This window comes from Armigeres subalbatus, chromosome 3, assembly GCF_024139115.2.
Source record: "Armigeres subalbatus isolate Guangzhou_Male chromosome 3, GZ_Asu_2, whole genome shotgun sequence".
Classification (NCBI taxonomy): domain Eukaryota; kingdom Metazoa; phylum Arthropoda; class Insecta; order Diptera; family Culicidae; genus Armigeres; species Armigeres subalbatus.
The window spans coordinates 170,244,935-170,262,698 of NC_085141.1; the positions used below are offsets into that span (position 1 = coordinate 170,244,935).

The following is a 17,764-nucleotide window of genomic DNA, read 5'->3' on the forward strand; positions in this document are numbered from 1 at the left end:
TTTATTGAAAACAAAATTTCATAATCGAAATGAGTGAGACGGTTAACACCGTTAAGTTTTGGTTTACTGCGGGTTGTCCTCGACCGTCTTGAGCACAGAAGGCGAATTTCGTAAAGCTACTGAATACTGGTATGCAGTTAATTGAGTCTGTGTATACAACGGCGATGGACCGATCACTGTTCGTGAAGATCTCTACCCCGGAAGCGATGGCGGAGGCTCTGGGAAAAAAATGCAGATCCATATTCGCATAAATATACAAATGAATAGACGTAGAAGTACATGTGAGTCAAATGTACTGTACGTCCGTGTTTTCGATTTGCCATCGGTGCTCAGCGATACCTAATTATCATTGATCTGTTTGGGAAAGTAGATAGTATTTAAGCAAATAATTAAGTTCTTTTAGCGGAATGTCATCACCTGTCAGACGAGTATAGTATTCTTCAATTTAATTTCACAACGTTGTAATTTTTACAGCTACGTATTTCCACCTCAACTGTAAGGCCGTCTTCAGTGTCTCATACTTGACTCGGCAAGTCGGCTTTTTTCGGCAATATTGATTTTGAAGCGCAATCTAGATTACATGTAAAGCAAATCGGACAGAAGCATCACGGACCCTACTAATCACAACGGATTTGTTTTCCCTATTTTTTTTGTTGGAGAAAATTTGTAATTCGTTTATAGAATTTAATTTTTCATAATATTAATCCAACTTTGCCTCGTACTACCGTTCGAGCTGATTTTTTTTTCAACTCGCTATAGAAACTAATTTTAACACATCAATTTAAGTAATATGCTGACTATCATAAATGAAGGATTTACACAATCACTTATTTCTGTTTATTCGTCATCTCAATTTGCAGAACCCAACCGCAAAAAACCGCCTGTCAAGCGATGAAGGAGAACCGGTGCTGCTGGACGCGTGGAAAAGTTTTGGGCGGTTCGTCGGTGCTAAACACCATGCTCTACATTCGCGGCAATAAACGCGACTTTGACCTGTGGCACGCGTTAGGAAACCCCGGCTGGAGTTATGAGGAAGTATTGCCATATTTTAGAAAATCTGAAGACCAGCGCAATCCCTACTTGGCACGCAACAAGAGACAACATGCAACGGGTATGTGACAATGAAGCCGATTATTGGCGTGTTCGTATTTTGGATTGATTGCTTGTTTTCTTTCCTTTCAGGTGGTCTCATGCAGATCCAAGATGTTCCATATTTGACTCCATTGGGTGTATCATTTTTACAAGCTGGTGAAGAAATGGGCTACGACATCGTGGATGTGAACGGTGAACAGCAAACGGGATTTGCATTCTTCCAATTTACCATGAGACGTGGTACGAGATGCAGTTCGTCCAAAGCATTTTTAAGACCCGTTCGTAATCGGAAGAATTTACACGTTGGCTTGTTTTGTCATGTAACGAAGGTTATTATGGATCGAGACAATAAGCGAGCATTGGGAGTCGAATTTATCCGCGATGGAAATAGACATGAAGTGTATGCTACTAGAGAAGTTATCCTGTCTGCTGGATCGATTGGAACCCCGCATATAATGATGCTTTCGGGAATTGGGCCTAGAGAAAATCTGGAACAAGTTGGAGTACCAGTGATTCATGAGCTACCAGGGGTGGGGCAGAATCTCCAGGATCATATAGCAGTCGGGGGCCTGGTATTCCGCGTCGACCAACCTATTTCGGTGATTATGAATCGTTTGGTAAATCTTAACTCTGCAATTCGCTACGCAGTTACCGAAGATGGTCCACTAACAAGTAGCATTGGATTAGAAGCAGTTGGTTTCATCAACACAAAATATGCTAATCAATCTGATGACTGGCCGGATATAGAATTCATGTTGACGAGTGCATCAACGCCGTCCGATGGTGGTGACCAAATTAAGAAAGCTCATGGATTAAAAGATGAATTCTATGACCACATGTTTAGTGAAATTAATAATCAAGATGTTTTCGGTGTATTCCCAATGATGTTGAGGCCCAAAAGTCGAGGATTTATACGATTGCAATCGAAGAACGCGCTTCGCTATCCTCTGCTATACCATAACTACCTGACGCACCCCGATGATGTCGGTGTCCTCCGAGAAGGAGTGAAAGCGGCTATCGCATTTGGGGAAACACAAGCCATGAAGCGCTTTGGTGCTAGGTTCCATAGCAAGCAAGTACCAAATTGTAATCACCTTCCCGAATTTACCGATGAGTACTGGGACTGCGCCATTCGACAGTACACCATGACTATCTATCACATGTCGGGAACAGCTAAAATGGGTCCCCGAGAGGATCCTTTTGCAGTGGTAGACAACAAACTACGGGTGCATGGAATCAAGGGGTTGCGTGTAATTGATGCCAGTATAATGCCACGGATAACAAGTGGGAACATTAATGCACCAGTCGTTATGATCGGCGAGAAAGGTGCTGATCTTATCAAGGAGCTCTGGTTACAAAGAGCGTTCTACAGTAGGAGAGGAAAACGAGAACGCGACCAGAAAGGAAATGCCACCACTACTGAGCCTAGTGCAAATGCAACGACAAAAAGCTAGTATTTAGCTAATATAACAATAGATATATGACAAAGCCAAAACTGTTCATTCTGAAATAATATGGAATCGATTACCTTTCTGTGGCATGTAAAAGTAGTTACCAGTGCTTGCTCGACAAAAGCTATCTTTGTAAATAATCCTCACGATATCGAACGAACGATCGATGATAAATAGAAGAATCTTGTTCGCCACAGAAGTGCTTAAAGTAGTAGAAAATCGAATTAAAATGACTGACTATTTAAGTTAGTAGATGTACGTAACATGTAGTGACTTAGGTAGGAATTGAGGTGAAAAACAATTTTAAATAAGAAAAGCCAAATAATGGTGTGGTATCAATTTTGATGACATCCCTCTTCGTTTGTTAACATTAATTAAGGCTAATGACCGGTTCAACACCGTGATCATATCACATCAACATTTTCTAAGAGATTCGAATAAACGACTGCTGCATCAATAAAAAATATACTGTTCCTTCAGATTAACCATGGATCCCACAGTGGATTTTGATTGATTTCTATCAGGATCCACCACTATTGGTACAGTAGCTCCACTATATATGCAAGGGAGTTTATTTTATTGATTAAAATAATGAAGAATGTCTGGTCTAACCTATATGTCCTATTCCTTTACTTTGACAGTTGGAACCGTAGCTGATAGATTTAGAATAGAAAGTATGTGGATGTTTACACTTTGTCAATTAATCTAATTGTACTATTAACGGCCTCCCTAGCACATTAATAAGCAGATAACCAAGACAAATATCAAATTCCGCATGAACTCCTAGCAAGTGCAGAGGTCAGGGATTGAATCCAGAGAAAAATAAAAAAAAAACTTACTTATCATCTCTGTATACACTCACGATATGTAGCCTATCGTAAAAAAGGTTTTTTTTTTGCAAGAATGAATTCAGATAGATAATGGCCCATGATAAATTCGTTAAAAAAATTGCTGATGATGCATTCTAATAGTTGAGTTCTCGTGATCTGTATATATCGCTAATATATAAGAAGGTGGACTTATCAGAGTTAGAAAAGCTTCACTACCTCAAAGGGTACTTGACCGGGGAGACCAAGGTGTTGTCGGATGCCAATCGTACATCGTCGGTATTTATTGCAACGGCCATAGTTCTAGTAAAAGACAAAGATGGAGTTTGAGTTCCAGCTAGGGCTCTCCTGGATTCTGGATCCAAGTGTAATTTTATAACAGGCGATTAATGCCAGTACACTTAAAGGTGCAAGAAAAACGGTGAGCGTAATCGGACGATCAAGTCACGAATTGCACGCTTTTCGGATAATAGAATTCCTGTTACTATCAAAGGTGACAGCGAATCTGTAAACTACCAACGTGGACATGACGGGAACGGAGCTTCCCACCGGCGTGAGGTTGGCGGAACCGTCTTTTTGTTTTTAAACTAAGGCAGTCGATATTGTGATAATGATCAAGCACTTTTGAAGCTTATTGAAAATATTCCTAGTTCCTTGTTGAAGATACTGAGTCTGTGTTGGGATTGGTAGTGTCCGGTGGTGTACACTCCTACAGATAGGCTATGGAAAAGAAACAAGAAGCAATATGTCGGACCAGTTTAAAATGAATCTAAGAGTCCACACAATTACCCATATATTAATTGTGTGGACTTAGAATTCACGCCTCATGGTGGTTCATGTCTGGAACGTAAGCTGCCGAAGAACGTTACGTTACCAATTCTTTACTCAAGTAGGCAAGCCAATAGTGGCAGAGATGGCATGTTGATAAACACAAAGAAGATTCATATGTGACGCGGGCAGTAGTGAACGTATGGAAGGAGTGGACTAATTATTGGAACGATTAATTAAGATGTGGTTTTCGCTGAGTGAAAGCTCTTGAGTATTCCTTTTAGCTATGTAGGTTTTCTTTTAACCTGCGCTTAATGAGGAAGCGCCATAATCAGTATAATGGAAATAATAAATTTCCCCATACCAATTTGCATGTAAACTTGAAACGGCTTGTGCTAGATCAGTTTTAATTCAAATGAGCTCAAATTTTCGGAGGACACTCAGAACATGATACAGAATCAAATGAGCATTGTGGAGCAAAATCGATTTTTGTGAACCACCCTAGTGGGTATAACCCGCAGCAACCCTGTCGCCATATCAGCCCACGTCAATGGAACCTCACCAGGCTCTATTGAGGACAAGCCTTCCGAATCCAAAACTGAATGCACTCGCGTTTTCAAGGGCACCCTATTAAGAACGGAAGCCACGCACAAGTGTCATTTTTATTATTCCAGCTTTGCTGCGTCCCTGCGTCGCAGTAAGCTTGGAATAATAAAAATGCCAGTTGTGAGTGGCATCTTTTTTAATGTCCTTGAAAACGCGAGTGCATTTTGTTTTGGATTCCGGAAGTCTTGTCCTTAAAGACATGTTGGATGGATTCACCCAGGTCATAAAGCCTGTCCACGTTAAATTTCGGACACTGAGATAATTTCCAATTGATCATAGCCAATTTATCAATTTGGACAAGAATGAAAATATGCAAAAAGTATCACATAAAGCGGAGAGATTCAGCTGTCATGCAAATTGGCGTTCTCAGTGATTTGTGATTTTTTTTTAAATCGCATTGGATGATGGGTGTCCGAAATTTACAGGCTTTACATCCCCTGGGCACGGTTCGCTTGACACCTTGGGATTGGGGACAAGGACGTTATATTGTCAGTTTCAGTGTTTAGCCGATCTTGACAATATGACCAGATTTACACCGTTACGCTCTACTACTACCATTACATCTAAGATGGATTTAACTAAGTCAGGTTAAAACAGACTTGAAACGAGGAATCCATTATTTTATTAAACAGATAAAAAAATAGAAGAGCCATAGAATAAGCATTACATAATGATTTAAGCACACGAGGATTATTTCACAGTATTCAGTAATTTTTTCCGAACTTTAAGCGATTGAACGTTCGGTAAAAAACACCCTCTTGAACATCAGCCCTAAAACGTAAGAAAAGCACAAAGCCTTATTAGACATGAAAAGAAATTCTAATCGTTAATGGTGGTAGTTTACACGAATCATCGTATGATTTTTCCAGGCAAAAATTAAGATCTAACTGACAAGTTCAAATGCACGGTTTTAGGTTGAAAACAACTCCATTTGATTTTGTTTTGACAGCAGCTTGTGGCGGAAAATAAACTAACTAAAAAGTTGATGAAATGCAATGTGTGCGAATGTACATGAGCGCAACCTTTAAATTTTTACAAACAGTGTTCAGCTGCTGAAAATTTATTTAATGTAGGAGGAATGATTTATTTTGACAAAAATGTTTCAGGTAAATGTCATTCAACTGTGTAACAAGTTTATAGTTCCGATTCGATCATCGATGCGTCTGACTAACCAACGAAGATTAACGCCAAAATATAAGCAAACAGTAGATCGCACGATGACGGTATTTCAATCCCGCAAGCATCAAGTGCTTCGTACTTTGTGTTACACCGTCTTTTTCTTGGCTTCTTCGTCAAAAAGCTAACCTAACGAAGTGGGAAAGAAAGCTTGCAATCGTATACAAGCGGTTTCTTTCAGTTAGGTCTGAGACAATATTTCGGCATAAGGAGATACTCTTTTCTTTTGACTGGTCTCCTGCTCATTTGGAACGCGCATTTGTATGGGACAGAATATTATGTTCCAATTTTGACACTTGACGGTACTGTTATTATAGTCACTGTTCACTTACTAATTTATTACATTTATGTATGTGACAAATTACATTTTTTTTCTTTATTATCGAGACTTTCAGCCCGAGGCTGGCTCGTCTCGTACCTTGTTTCTAATTTTTAAAATTTATTTTCAGCAGTGAGTACGCATCTCACATAAATCCAAGCGATAGCTGAATCATTATTGGAATGGTTTACAGTCCAAGTTGTACCATAATAATAATGATATTCTGAACCATAATCGTATTGTAGTTTGATAACGTTTTGACCATAGTGACTCGTATAAGCAACAGGTTGTTAAGAATGTTGACCGTACGAAAAAACGATTTTCTTCATACATTTTTGGAGTAAAGATTTTACTAATCTTCTTCTTCTTCATCTTCTGGGATATTGCCACCTTGCCGCTTTGTGTTCATTCAGCACTTTTACAGTTATTAACAGTGAGATTCCTAAGCCAAGTTACCTTTTTTGCATTTATGTATGTGACAAATTACATTTTTGACCCTTCCTTCGGAAGTGTCTATAATTTCACTTTGTATGCGTTACGCAGGTGTGTTACGTATTAATCTATCAAGAAATCTCGTTAATTATTAAATAAAATGCATGGTATTTAAAACAAATTCACTTTGACATTGAAAATATAATTATAACAAATGATATGATATGGAATTATGCCTATTTTTCTGATTTGTTTCAAAGAAACAAATGATTTTTATTGAGGAACATATAGAAGCATGTACAAAAAAATCTTCTCAGAAAAGCAAAAACGTAAAAATTGAAAGGGATTTCAAAAATTTCTTCAGTAGAAGCTAGATAGCAAATGTGAGCATGTTTTGAGACACTAATAGATCACTTGTATGCATGTATGTGTGCGTATGTGTGCAAATTCTGAAATTTACTACCATAAAAATCTCGCTCATTTTTAAGGTATTGAACAAGTTTAGTTTTACCAAATTAGGCATCCATAAGGTGAAATATATGTTATTATTGAACGCTATTGAGTTTCGCTCAGATCAATGACTGATTTAGTTAGTTCTGGATTAATAATAATATCGAGGTCTCTGGAAATTACGAGTACAATATATGCAACCAGCGTTACGATAGTTGCTAACCATGTCACAATAGTTATTCAATCCGACGAGCGCCTTATAGATAGGCAGCATGAAGTACAGTACGTTATCATTCGTTAAGTTGTCACTCAATCCAAGACATCCGCCTTTGGGTAGGCAATTATTTTGTCACGTTCACGGTAAATCGCCGTGGGAAGCTGAGTAGTTTTATCTCGTTTTAAATACTGGAGTCTGGAATAAAATTCCTTATAACTAAGGAAGGGTCAAAATCTCACTGTAGGTGGATTAATCTGGGTTTTTTTCTTTATTATCGAGACTTTCAGCCCGAGGCTGGCTCGTCTCGTACCTTGTTTCTAATTTTTAAAATTTATTTTCAGCAGTGAGTACGCATCTCACATAAATCCAAGCGATAGCTGAATCATTATTGGAATGGTTTACAGTCCAAGTTGTACCATAATAATAATGATATTCTGAACCATAATCGTATTGTAGTTTGATAACGTTTTGACCATAGTGACTCGTATAAGCAACAGGTTGTTAAGAATGTTGACCGTACGAAAAAACGATTTTCTTCATACATTTTTGGAGTAAAGATTTTACTAATCTTCTTCTTCTTCATCTTCTGGGATATTGCCACCTTGCCGCTTTGTGTTCATTCAGCACTTTTACAGTTATTAACAGTGAGATTCCTAAGCCAAGTTACCTTTTTTGCATTCGTATATCATGAGGCTAACACGATGATACTTTTATGGTCAGGAAAGTCGAGAAATTTTCCAACCTGAAAGCTTCCTAGACCTGACCGGGAACCGAACCCAACAACCTTCAGCATCTTACCGTACGGCTAAGGAACGCCACGGAAGATTTTATCAATATTATTTTGATTTTGGTTCGTAGACCGCCAACCTCATTGATTAAAGTCAAGGTGATTGTTTTATCATAAAATGTATGGTTCGAAGAACTTAGTGTTAATGGGGTTCGAGTCGAGTTCATGTTATATTTGTAACTGTACGAAAAACGGTGAATGATTATGCGTGATGTTAGCAAAAAGAAGCGACGAAATTCGTGCTGTAGGGGAACTGTTCCGTTTTCCATCTCACTGAACATAAGTATATTCATCGTATATTCATCGCTTCTTGCTCATTGCTGAAAAAATCACAAAAATTAGAAACATATCAAGTTTCTATTCATTGCTTTGTATTTCATGGGTTAGTTCATTCAGACAGTAAGTTTTTCCCAACCTTCATGATGTCCCATAATGTACCGATTGGCAGAAATTAATTCTGAGTATGTGATTTAAAGGGTGCATATCAGCGTGCTTCCAGTGTCGATAGAATAGTAAATTTCAGTAAACCATAATCAAATCAGTATTGCAAAATTCGAAAATCATACAAAACGGTTAAAATTCCTTTATACAAAATATGCACCCATCTATCAATTAGTCAACAGTTTTGGAATGTATTGTAAAATTAAGATTATGTTACCATGAGCGGATTAGAGCCATAGAAAATTACACGCATCAGCACTCGAATACATTTATTTTTCATCAAACCTGAGATTCAATTTATCTATGCCGCGATGCCACCGAAGGTTACCTGTAAGAGAAAACATGAAATAATAAATTATTTTATGGAGCTTATTTTTTGTGTGTCTTTATTGTTGAAGTAAACAGTTTCTTGTTTATCAACGAACAGAAAATGTTGATATTTTGATCTTCGAATTTTAATAAAGCGTAACTATAAACATGGCACAAAATCACAGTGAAATTGTATGAAGTCAATTAAACTTTCAAATATTTTTTTGTGATGTAGATAAATCGATTTATTATGATTTTTTTAGATTTATTTTTTTTATTTTTTATTTATTATATTATGTAAAACAAAGTTGGTATTCGTACGAAAGGAAAGATGTATTTCTACTTGGAAGCCTCCATAATAAGGAATAAAAAATCTTTCGTAATGTTCCATGAAAATTTCTATGTATCCTATAGATAATATCCATTTAAAAAACGTGATGTATCTATTCCGAACAACATATTTCTGAATGCAAACTTTATCTAGGTAAATAAAAAAATGATATAAGCGCGGCATAAAAATCGTATGGAATATCTCACAATTTTATAACTGGGGATTTCTGTTTTCCTTTTACAAACATCACAAATCAATTTTTCAAAATATCACAAGTCAGTCAGAAAGCCGCATGGCGTGGTTTGGCTGAACCCCGATTAAATTGTATTAACCGAAACATATGTATATTGACAGTCCTACATTCAGAGATATGCGAAAGCGGCAATTTTGTGCCAATCGAGCATTGAGAACTATCAAAATCTGAGCCCAATGAAAAATTGTTATTGTTGCAGACTGCAAGGTATTGCGATTGTAATGAAAAAGATTTTACAAAATAAATTGTTTGACTTTCGCAAGTAGAAGTAGTCTAGTTTATGCATTGTATTTTGTTCATTTGTATTGCATTTTTTTTTGGTTAAATGGCGCTATTGGAGCATAGACAAAATAATCGAAAAGTGTCATAAAATGCAAAGCCATGTTCAAGCTCCAACATGTGATGCTGCAGTAAGCAGGAGGGTGAAACGCCTGTCATTTGCAGTATAATGGCACGCTACCCAACATCGTTTTTGGTACCCAGTTTCTGGGTAGTATACCCGAATTCAGCGCTCATTTTGGGTGATTGGTTCGTACGCAGTTAGTGCTAATTATCGACAATTAACTTCTCCTTGCGAAAACTTGCAGATACATCGAGCCTTTTGTTTTTGTATGACTTCTTTATGTCGAAATAAAGCTCGTCGACACTTCCGAAGTTTTGTTATCATGAATAAAACAAAAACATTGTACGCCATATTGAATAAATGGTGGGTAGGCGTATTAGCCTTCTCTTCAGTCCCTTGGCGGTAAGTGCTGGCAGCGTTTGTTTACGAAAGTAAGAGCATTGCTAAATCTTCTGGAAAAGTATTTGCCCGTCTCTTAATATAGGATCCCTAGTTGACAAGACATCACTCTGCAATCAGCCAAATCCAATTTAAAAGACGCGAAAAATATCGTGCGCAAATTTCCGGATGCCATCTACTACTATGATCTCCTACATTTTTATTCAATGATAATAACTCTGAGGTTCGTCTATAAGTTTACCTAAAAAAAGAAAGTGGAAACAAGATATGATAAACGAATATTTAATAACCATCTTTTATAGTTTAAACGTTTCAGTCAATTTCTTTCAACTCAATAAGTCCACAGGCTTTAAGCTCTTAGCTACTGTATTTAATAGAGCTATTATTAACACCATAACTCATTTCAAGCTTTAGGATAGTGGCGTGTGGCTATGTAGTAAATACTTGTAAAGCACACTACACTTGCTGTCGATTTTAGTGTGTTTATAAGTGGAAGTTAAACAGCGCGTAGTGGAAATAAAAAAATACTAATGGAGTGGCACTATGGCAATTGCAATTGCAAATAGAAGCAGAGGATTGATCGAAACATGGCACATAACTGTGGGAAAATGCACGGAAGTGGATTTACCTGCGGCGTCAAGTGCACGACGATAATAAAGGAAAAGTTGCATGGACGATCTTTGATTTGCAGGCCCAGTAGTGTAGAGTAAAATCATTACGAGCTTAAGATAAATTACATCGATTGATCAAACGATTCCGACGTTGAAATCATAATCAACGATGTAAAAAATATAGAAAATTAAACTAAGCTCAGAACATTTGAAATGAAAATTATGTAGTACAGCATATAAAAATATTTTATGATTTCAAATGTTCCTAGTTTTATGCAGATATGTGGAGCACGCAAATAAATACAACTTTCAATTAAACTAGATACTAAATCAATTAAAATTGACTTTTTTGATGAGTTTCGAAAATTTATTGCTCTGTAGCATAGCAAGGTCTCATATAATATTTGTACAATAATCTAGCATTTTCGCATACACACAGTTCTTATACAGGTTTTGGTAGGTTCTTATACAGAATTGTTAGAAAATCTAACAATCACCGGTTGGGTGTAGTAATACTCATGTTTCTGTTGACACCTCTATGCAGCTTGCTATGGAAAATCAAGGTGGGTGTACCACCTTGTTCTCAATCTGAGACAAACATTACAAAAGCATAGGGATTATTCCTCTTACCCGATCAGCAATGCGTAATAATTCTATCAATGGTTGTTATTCAAAACAACATGTGTTATAATTAGATAATTCGATAAAATTGTGCCAGTTTTATTTCATATCAAAATTATAACAACAGTACCTAGTTATGTATATTTACACAAAATAATCGTCTACATTTTTTGTAGATATTGTCAAAAGTAGTGATAAACACCTCCAGTATAACTAGAATCTATTTTCGATATTAACAGCTAGGACAAAGTTTATTGCCTACATTATGGATGGAAATCTGTCGTTGTTGCATACCAGATTTTTATATGTGATGTAGGCCTTGCCCACATGATTACCTTTACCTACGTGATTACCTTGAAAGTAGATTTTATTACAGGATAATTATATCAACGTTTGTTATAATGTTGATATGAAGGTATCAACCTGTGATTTAATTGCGTTACGGCTAGAGGAATTTAACTAGAGCTGGGAAGGAAGTGACGTAGAGGCACAAATTTCAAAAAGCAGGTTGCATGAATAAGCGAACGCCAATTTTTCATCTTTTTTGTTGTATTGCAGATTTATGCATTTAAAAATGAACTTCAGATTTACCGAGATATTATTTTATTTATTTATTCACACTAAGGCGCACGGGAGTTGGCCACATAGTCTACGCTAATCGTATTTCACCTGATCGATCCACCTTTCTCGCGGCGCACTTCGCCTTCTTGTGCCCGTCATATCTTTGTCTGACATTCTGCCTACGAGCCCGACCCACCGCAGTTGTCCGATTTTCGCTGTGTGAACGATGGATGATGCATGGTCCCAGCAGCTAATGCAACTCGTTGTTCTAGCCTCCTCCATATACCTTCTGCCATCTGCACCACGCCATAAATAATACGCAACACTTTCCTCTCCTTTCAAGTGCGCGTTGGTCCTGCACGAGCACGTTTAATGAGCGTTTTGTAGAAAGTCAATTTGGTACGGCTTCGAACCGGAGCGTCTTGCGGAGTCCAAAGTATATACGATATCTCGATGCGTCTCCGAATTATTAAGGTGGTATCTTTTTCGGAGGTCTCTAGTAAGCTCAAATACATGAATTCCTCAACCACCTCGATTTCGTCACCACCGCTACAAACTTGTGGTAGGCAGCTAACGTTGTCCTTTATTGAGCATCTTCCCATCATGTACTTAGTCTTTGATGTGTTGATGACTAGTCCGATCCGCATAGGCATAACTTCCCTTTTCAGCCTGGTGTAGGCTTCCTCCATTTTCTCAAAGTTACTTGTCATAATATAAATGTCGTCAGCGAATCCAAGTACCCAAGTAGACAAAAATAGCTCAATAATATCAAATGTTGATTAGATAGCAAAATAAGTTATGGACTTGCTTGATATAAGAGATAAAAGATCAGACGACAATATTAATATTTTGCATTTAAATATCCTTGTGATATCAAGTTATGCTATTTGTAAGAAGTGATCAATAGCATGTGCCATTAGTTCTTATCCATACATATCTTGATATTTAAATGATATTTCGGTGCAAATTTTTGATTAAGTCGCAATTGATCAAGTTGCAATTGTTTTAATCCCTGCTCTTCGTATAACCGCGTCCAAAGCGATGATAAATAGCAGTCTCGAAAAACCTTACCTTAACTCTCTGCATTACAAAAGACACTTTGGGTCGGAATGGTTAAGATGATTATACAATTAAACCCGTAGTGAATTTCATATTCACCACATAATTTTCTACCCCTATTTCTAAAAGCCCAAACCTGTTAGTATATATAATAGCCCTGCTTGTCTGTCCGGTGACTAGCCAACCAGACGCAGCACGCGGGGAAATTCTCACAAAAAAAATAAAATATTTGACACTTCAATTCTTTTTTACAAGGTGAATAACACTAGAACCGTTCATATTAAAAAAAAACACTTGCCACTGGCGCTACTGCGTCCACAAATAAACTAGTTTTTGAATAATTAGGGGAACAGGTGGTAAAATGAACACGTTAAGGAAACGCGTTGAATTCAATTATAAAACAAGGATAATTTGCCAGTTTAACCACTTGGCTCAACAATTTAACTCATATTCTTATTGCACTGAACATTTTTTTCGCTAATAAACATTGTTTTATATAGTTTTTCTTCGAAATAAAAAACATCGAAATTTCGCATGTTCAAAAATAGGGCGGGTAAAATGAACACTGCCTTGTGGTAAAATGAACATCGCTTCTAAAACCCTTTTGAAACATTTAATTATCTTTTTTTAACTCTAGCACTGTATATACAACTAATTGAGATTACGAGAACGTTTTGAAAAATCTGGTATATCTTTTGAAAAGCTCTTAATCATCAATATAATAAAAAGAAGAAAAAAAGTTTTAAAACATCATTTATTTTAAAATTAAATTACCATATTCAAAGTTTTATCTTGGTTATATGATATGATTTGTTTCTTATACTTCCGCTTCACAATTGCACAACTTTTATCATAAATTTCTATAAGTTTGATACAAGTGTTCATTTTACCCGCATACATGCCATGTGATAAAAAAACTCTTCGTATAACGATACAAACCAATAATTTTACTATTTACCCGTGCAACATCTTTGTGAAGGTTGTCCTATTTGCCGCTGTAGTTTGTACAGGTTTGAACCAATGTTATGATGAACTTATTAAGAATTAAAGCTTGCGGAAAAATAGTTGAAAATTACATCAGGCCCAATTTTTACGGCCTCGTTTGATATTCTGGATAGTAATAGCTATTCGTTCGGTCACAAAACCAAAATATTAGCTTAGGTACCTTATTTTATTTCAAAGAAAACGTGTGCATGGTTAACATACGCCTAAATAGTGTTTTAATATAAATATAGCCAACTGTTCATTTTACCACCTCTTCCCCTACTTTAAAAAGCACGTGGTTCCCAAGATGGCCGATTTCTGGCTTTGTTGTATAATCACCATAATGAAGCTTAAGAGGAGACAATGTATTTCATAGAAGGATATAAAGTAAATAGAAGAAGGCTCCAAAAATATGAGATTTCTTTTTGACAGATTTTAATCCATCGAGTTAAAAAAAATGAAGGAAAAAGTTAATTGACTCAGTTACTTTATTGGGCGTATATGAGAAATATGGAAAACAAATCAAATTCAATGGAATAGACGAATAAGATAAATTGGAAAATATGGAGTAAAAAAAGACAACTTAGTCAAAGTAAACTAAAATCAGGAGAATATATATATATATATATATATATATATATATATATATATATATATTAAATTCAATAAATAAGCATTAATCAATCGAATGAAACAAGCTTGACAAATTGATTTTCATAAATTTAACAATCGGACTAACTGAAATTAAAAATAAACAAATTCGACAAATAAGACCATTTGCACTAATTGGACAAATTAATTAACAGCAACTAGTACAGTGCCATCAAACGAACAAGGCGAAGGATTGTTAAATCAGTGCACCTAATAGTTTATAGAGGTGTGAACGACTAGCATAATATTTCCAAAAGTGCTAAAGCCCACTGCGTGAATATGTTAACTGATGGAATTAACGTCTTTTAGTTAAAGGTCACAAATAAGTGATTCGTCTGGCTTGTAAGCCGAATTAGTAGAAATTCATTCAAAACCATTACTCAATTGTATCTTCCCGAATAACCTTAACCTTGAAAAATAAGGTCGTCTTCAATGTTTCTTACTTAAATCGAGTCTTCTTCTTCATTTGCTCTACATTTCAACTGGAACTTGGTTTGGTTTTCAACTTATTATCAACAACAGTGCTCTTATTAGCATTTCCACAGTTGTTAGTTGAAAGTTTTTATATGCCCACCATTGTATTAGTATGTATGTATCTTGTGAGGCAAATACAATAGATAGGGGAAGGTGGTCGGTTGTCGGCACCCTTTTGTTTTTGGTCCATAACTTTCGTCATATTGCACAATGTGGCGATATTTGCATACCAATAGAAGCCAATAGGCATAAGCTAATAACTGATGGAGAGATTTCTTTTATTTCATCTACAGAATTCAGCCAGCCAATGGCTGAAAACCTCTTTAATTAAGACGATAATAATAATAGAATTTCATCTATTGGAACATTTTTATTAACAATTTTGTTAAGCGTTGATTTTATGCCATTTCGAAAGAGGTGGTCGGTTGTCGGCACCTCGAAAAAAACACTCAAAATGAAAAACTATGAAGTGGGAGCGTTATGGCTGGAAAAATCAAGATTTATTGAGTAATTCTCGCTGAGACCGGGCCACTGCACGAGGTCTTTGAAAATGCCTAAATTTATGTTCAATCGAAAGCTTTCGGCGAGTTTATTAGCGATCCGAGTTATTTTTTTCTCAGAAAGATGGACCCCTCGTTAGTTATAGACGAAATCACTTTTATGGACCCCTCGTTTTTTGTCAATTCTTGACTCACCAAAACTGTCATAACTCCAACATTTCTCAACCGATCTTAGAGATCAGCATATCATTGGAAGAAGAAAGAATGTATCCTCAATTTGCAATAATAAAAATGGGGCAGCCATATTGGATTTGGCTACCATCTTGGATTTATTTGTTAAAACTATTTTTCCGCTGGCACGGCAAATGCTGGGTAAAGCGTACCATTGGTACTTCGCGTACCTGAAGGAATAAAATAGACCCCATCTCGCGGTCCTTAGCCTCTTACCAAGCAACTCCTATCCCTACCTCCCCGCGGTGCTGGCCGGGATACGAGCAACCTTAGGGAAGATCGGGTAACCAACCCCGGTGGGAACTATGGTCGTATGCTGACAGGGAAGGGGGGGTTTGCTCCTCTCCGGAGGTGCAAATCTTATTGAGCGTCTGTTCTCCATGTCAGGATCGGCTCCGGAAGCACTGATGATGATAAGGACGCATTCTACGCGCAGCTGGAACGTGAGTACGACAGCTGCCCAAGCCACGACGTCAAAATCATCATAGGAGATTTTAACGCTCAGGTTGGCCAAGAGGAGGAGTTTAGACCGACTATTGGAAAGTTCAGCGCTCACCGGCTGACGAACGAAAACGGCCTATGACTAATTGATTTCGCCGCCTCCAAGAATATGGCCATTCGCAGCACCTACTTCCAACACAGCCTCCCGCATCGGTACACCTGGAGATCACCACTGCAGACAGAATCACAAATCGACCACGTTCTGATTGATGGACGGCACTTCTCCGACATTATCGACGTCAGTACATATCGTGGCGCTAACATCGACTCTGACCACTATCTGGCGATGGTGAAACTGCGCCCAAAACTATCCGTCATCAACAATGTTCGGTACCGACGACCGCCGCGGTACGACCTAGAGCACTCGGAGTATTCGAGAGACGGGTGCTTAGGACCTTCTTTGGCGGTGTGCAAGAAGACGGTGTGTGGCGGGGAAGAATGAACCATGAGCTCGCCCAACTCTACGGCGAACCCAGTATCCAGAAGGTAGCTAAATCCGGAAGGGTACGATGGGCAGGACATGTTGCAAGAATGCCGGACAGCAACCCTGCAAAGATGGTGTTCGCTTCCGATCCGGCAGGTACGAGACGGCGTGGAGCGCAGCGAGCGAGAAAGGCAGACCAGGTGCAAAACGACTTGGCGAGCGTGGGGCGTATCCGAAGATGGAGAGATGCGGCCTCGAACCGTGCATTGTGGCGTCAAATTGTTGATTCAGTGTTATCTGTTTAGATGTTAACTAAATAAATGAAAAATGAATTTTTCCGCTAGGATTGCAACCACCGATTTTGAATATCACTACATCGATGGAAAGTTTAGCTTATATTGAGCTTTGTGTCCAAAAATCTCAGGTGTATGTTCTTTCGGTCAAAAGGAATGTATGATTTACCAAATTATGTTTCAAGACCCATCTGACGAATAAACATTATTTTTATGGTTAATATGATACTACGACGTCAGTTCCTTGATTTCATACACTATTCTATGCAAAATATGTTTTGAAAATGAAGAGCATATCTACAATAGTATTTTATTTGATGGGCTCACAAGTTTTGAGCATAACAGAGCCGTATTCAAGTTAATGTATTAAATAATCCAAAAAGTCTGGTATTGATGATTGAAAAGTAAGCCCAAAGAGGTCGTGGTTATTTGTACTGGTATAAACAAATCAAGTAGCAAAAAATCTTTCATTTCCATAACTAGTGTTTATTTGTAATAATAAAAATGGTTTTCCAGCTTTGCCAAGTTATAATATTTGTAGAGTAAAAAAAATCTTACGTGTTAGATTGTTTGTTTTCTCGTGTTACTCAACTTAAAATTAAAACTATATAATTTGAGCTCAATGAATCAGACAGTGCGTGTTTCATCTCCCA

The 17,764-nt window shown here is 37.3% G+C and overlaps 2 protein-coding genes and 1 long non-coding RNA gene across 11 annotated transcripts in view; 1 reads left to right on the top strand and 2 right to left on the bottom strand.

Annotated features, from left to right (window-relative positions):
- The window catches only part of LOC134220213 (glucose dehydrogenase [FAD, quinone]), a 59,576-nt gene extending 56,704 nt beyond the window's left edge, over positions 1-2,872 (top strand). The window contains exons 3-4 of the mRNA XM_062699209.1: positions 861-1,111; positions 1,183-2,872. Of these exons, the coding sequence (XP_062555193.1) occupies positions 861-1,111; positions 1,183-2,546 (1,615 nt within the window). The 3' untranslated portion in view covers positions 2,547-2,872. The remainder of the gene's footprint in view (positions 1-860; positions 1,112-1,182) is intronic.
- The window catches only part of LOC134223873 (flotillin-2), a 619,172-nt gene that overhangs the window by 201,313 nt on the left and 400,095 nt on the right, over positions 1-17,764 (bottom strand). The window lies entirely within an intron of this gene.
- Positions 8,821-17,764, bottom strand: part of LOC134224973 (uncharacterized) — an 89,269-nt gene continuing 80,325 nt past the window's right edge. The window contains exon 2 of the long non-coding RNA XR_009983126.1: positions 8,821-8,894. This is a non-coding gene — a long non-coding RNA (uncharacterized LOC134224973). The remainder of the gene's footprint in view (positions 8,895-17,764) is intronic.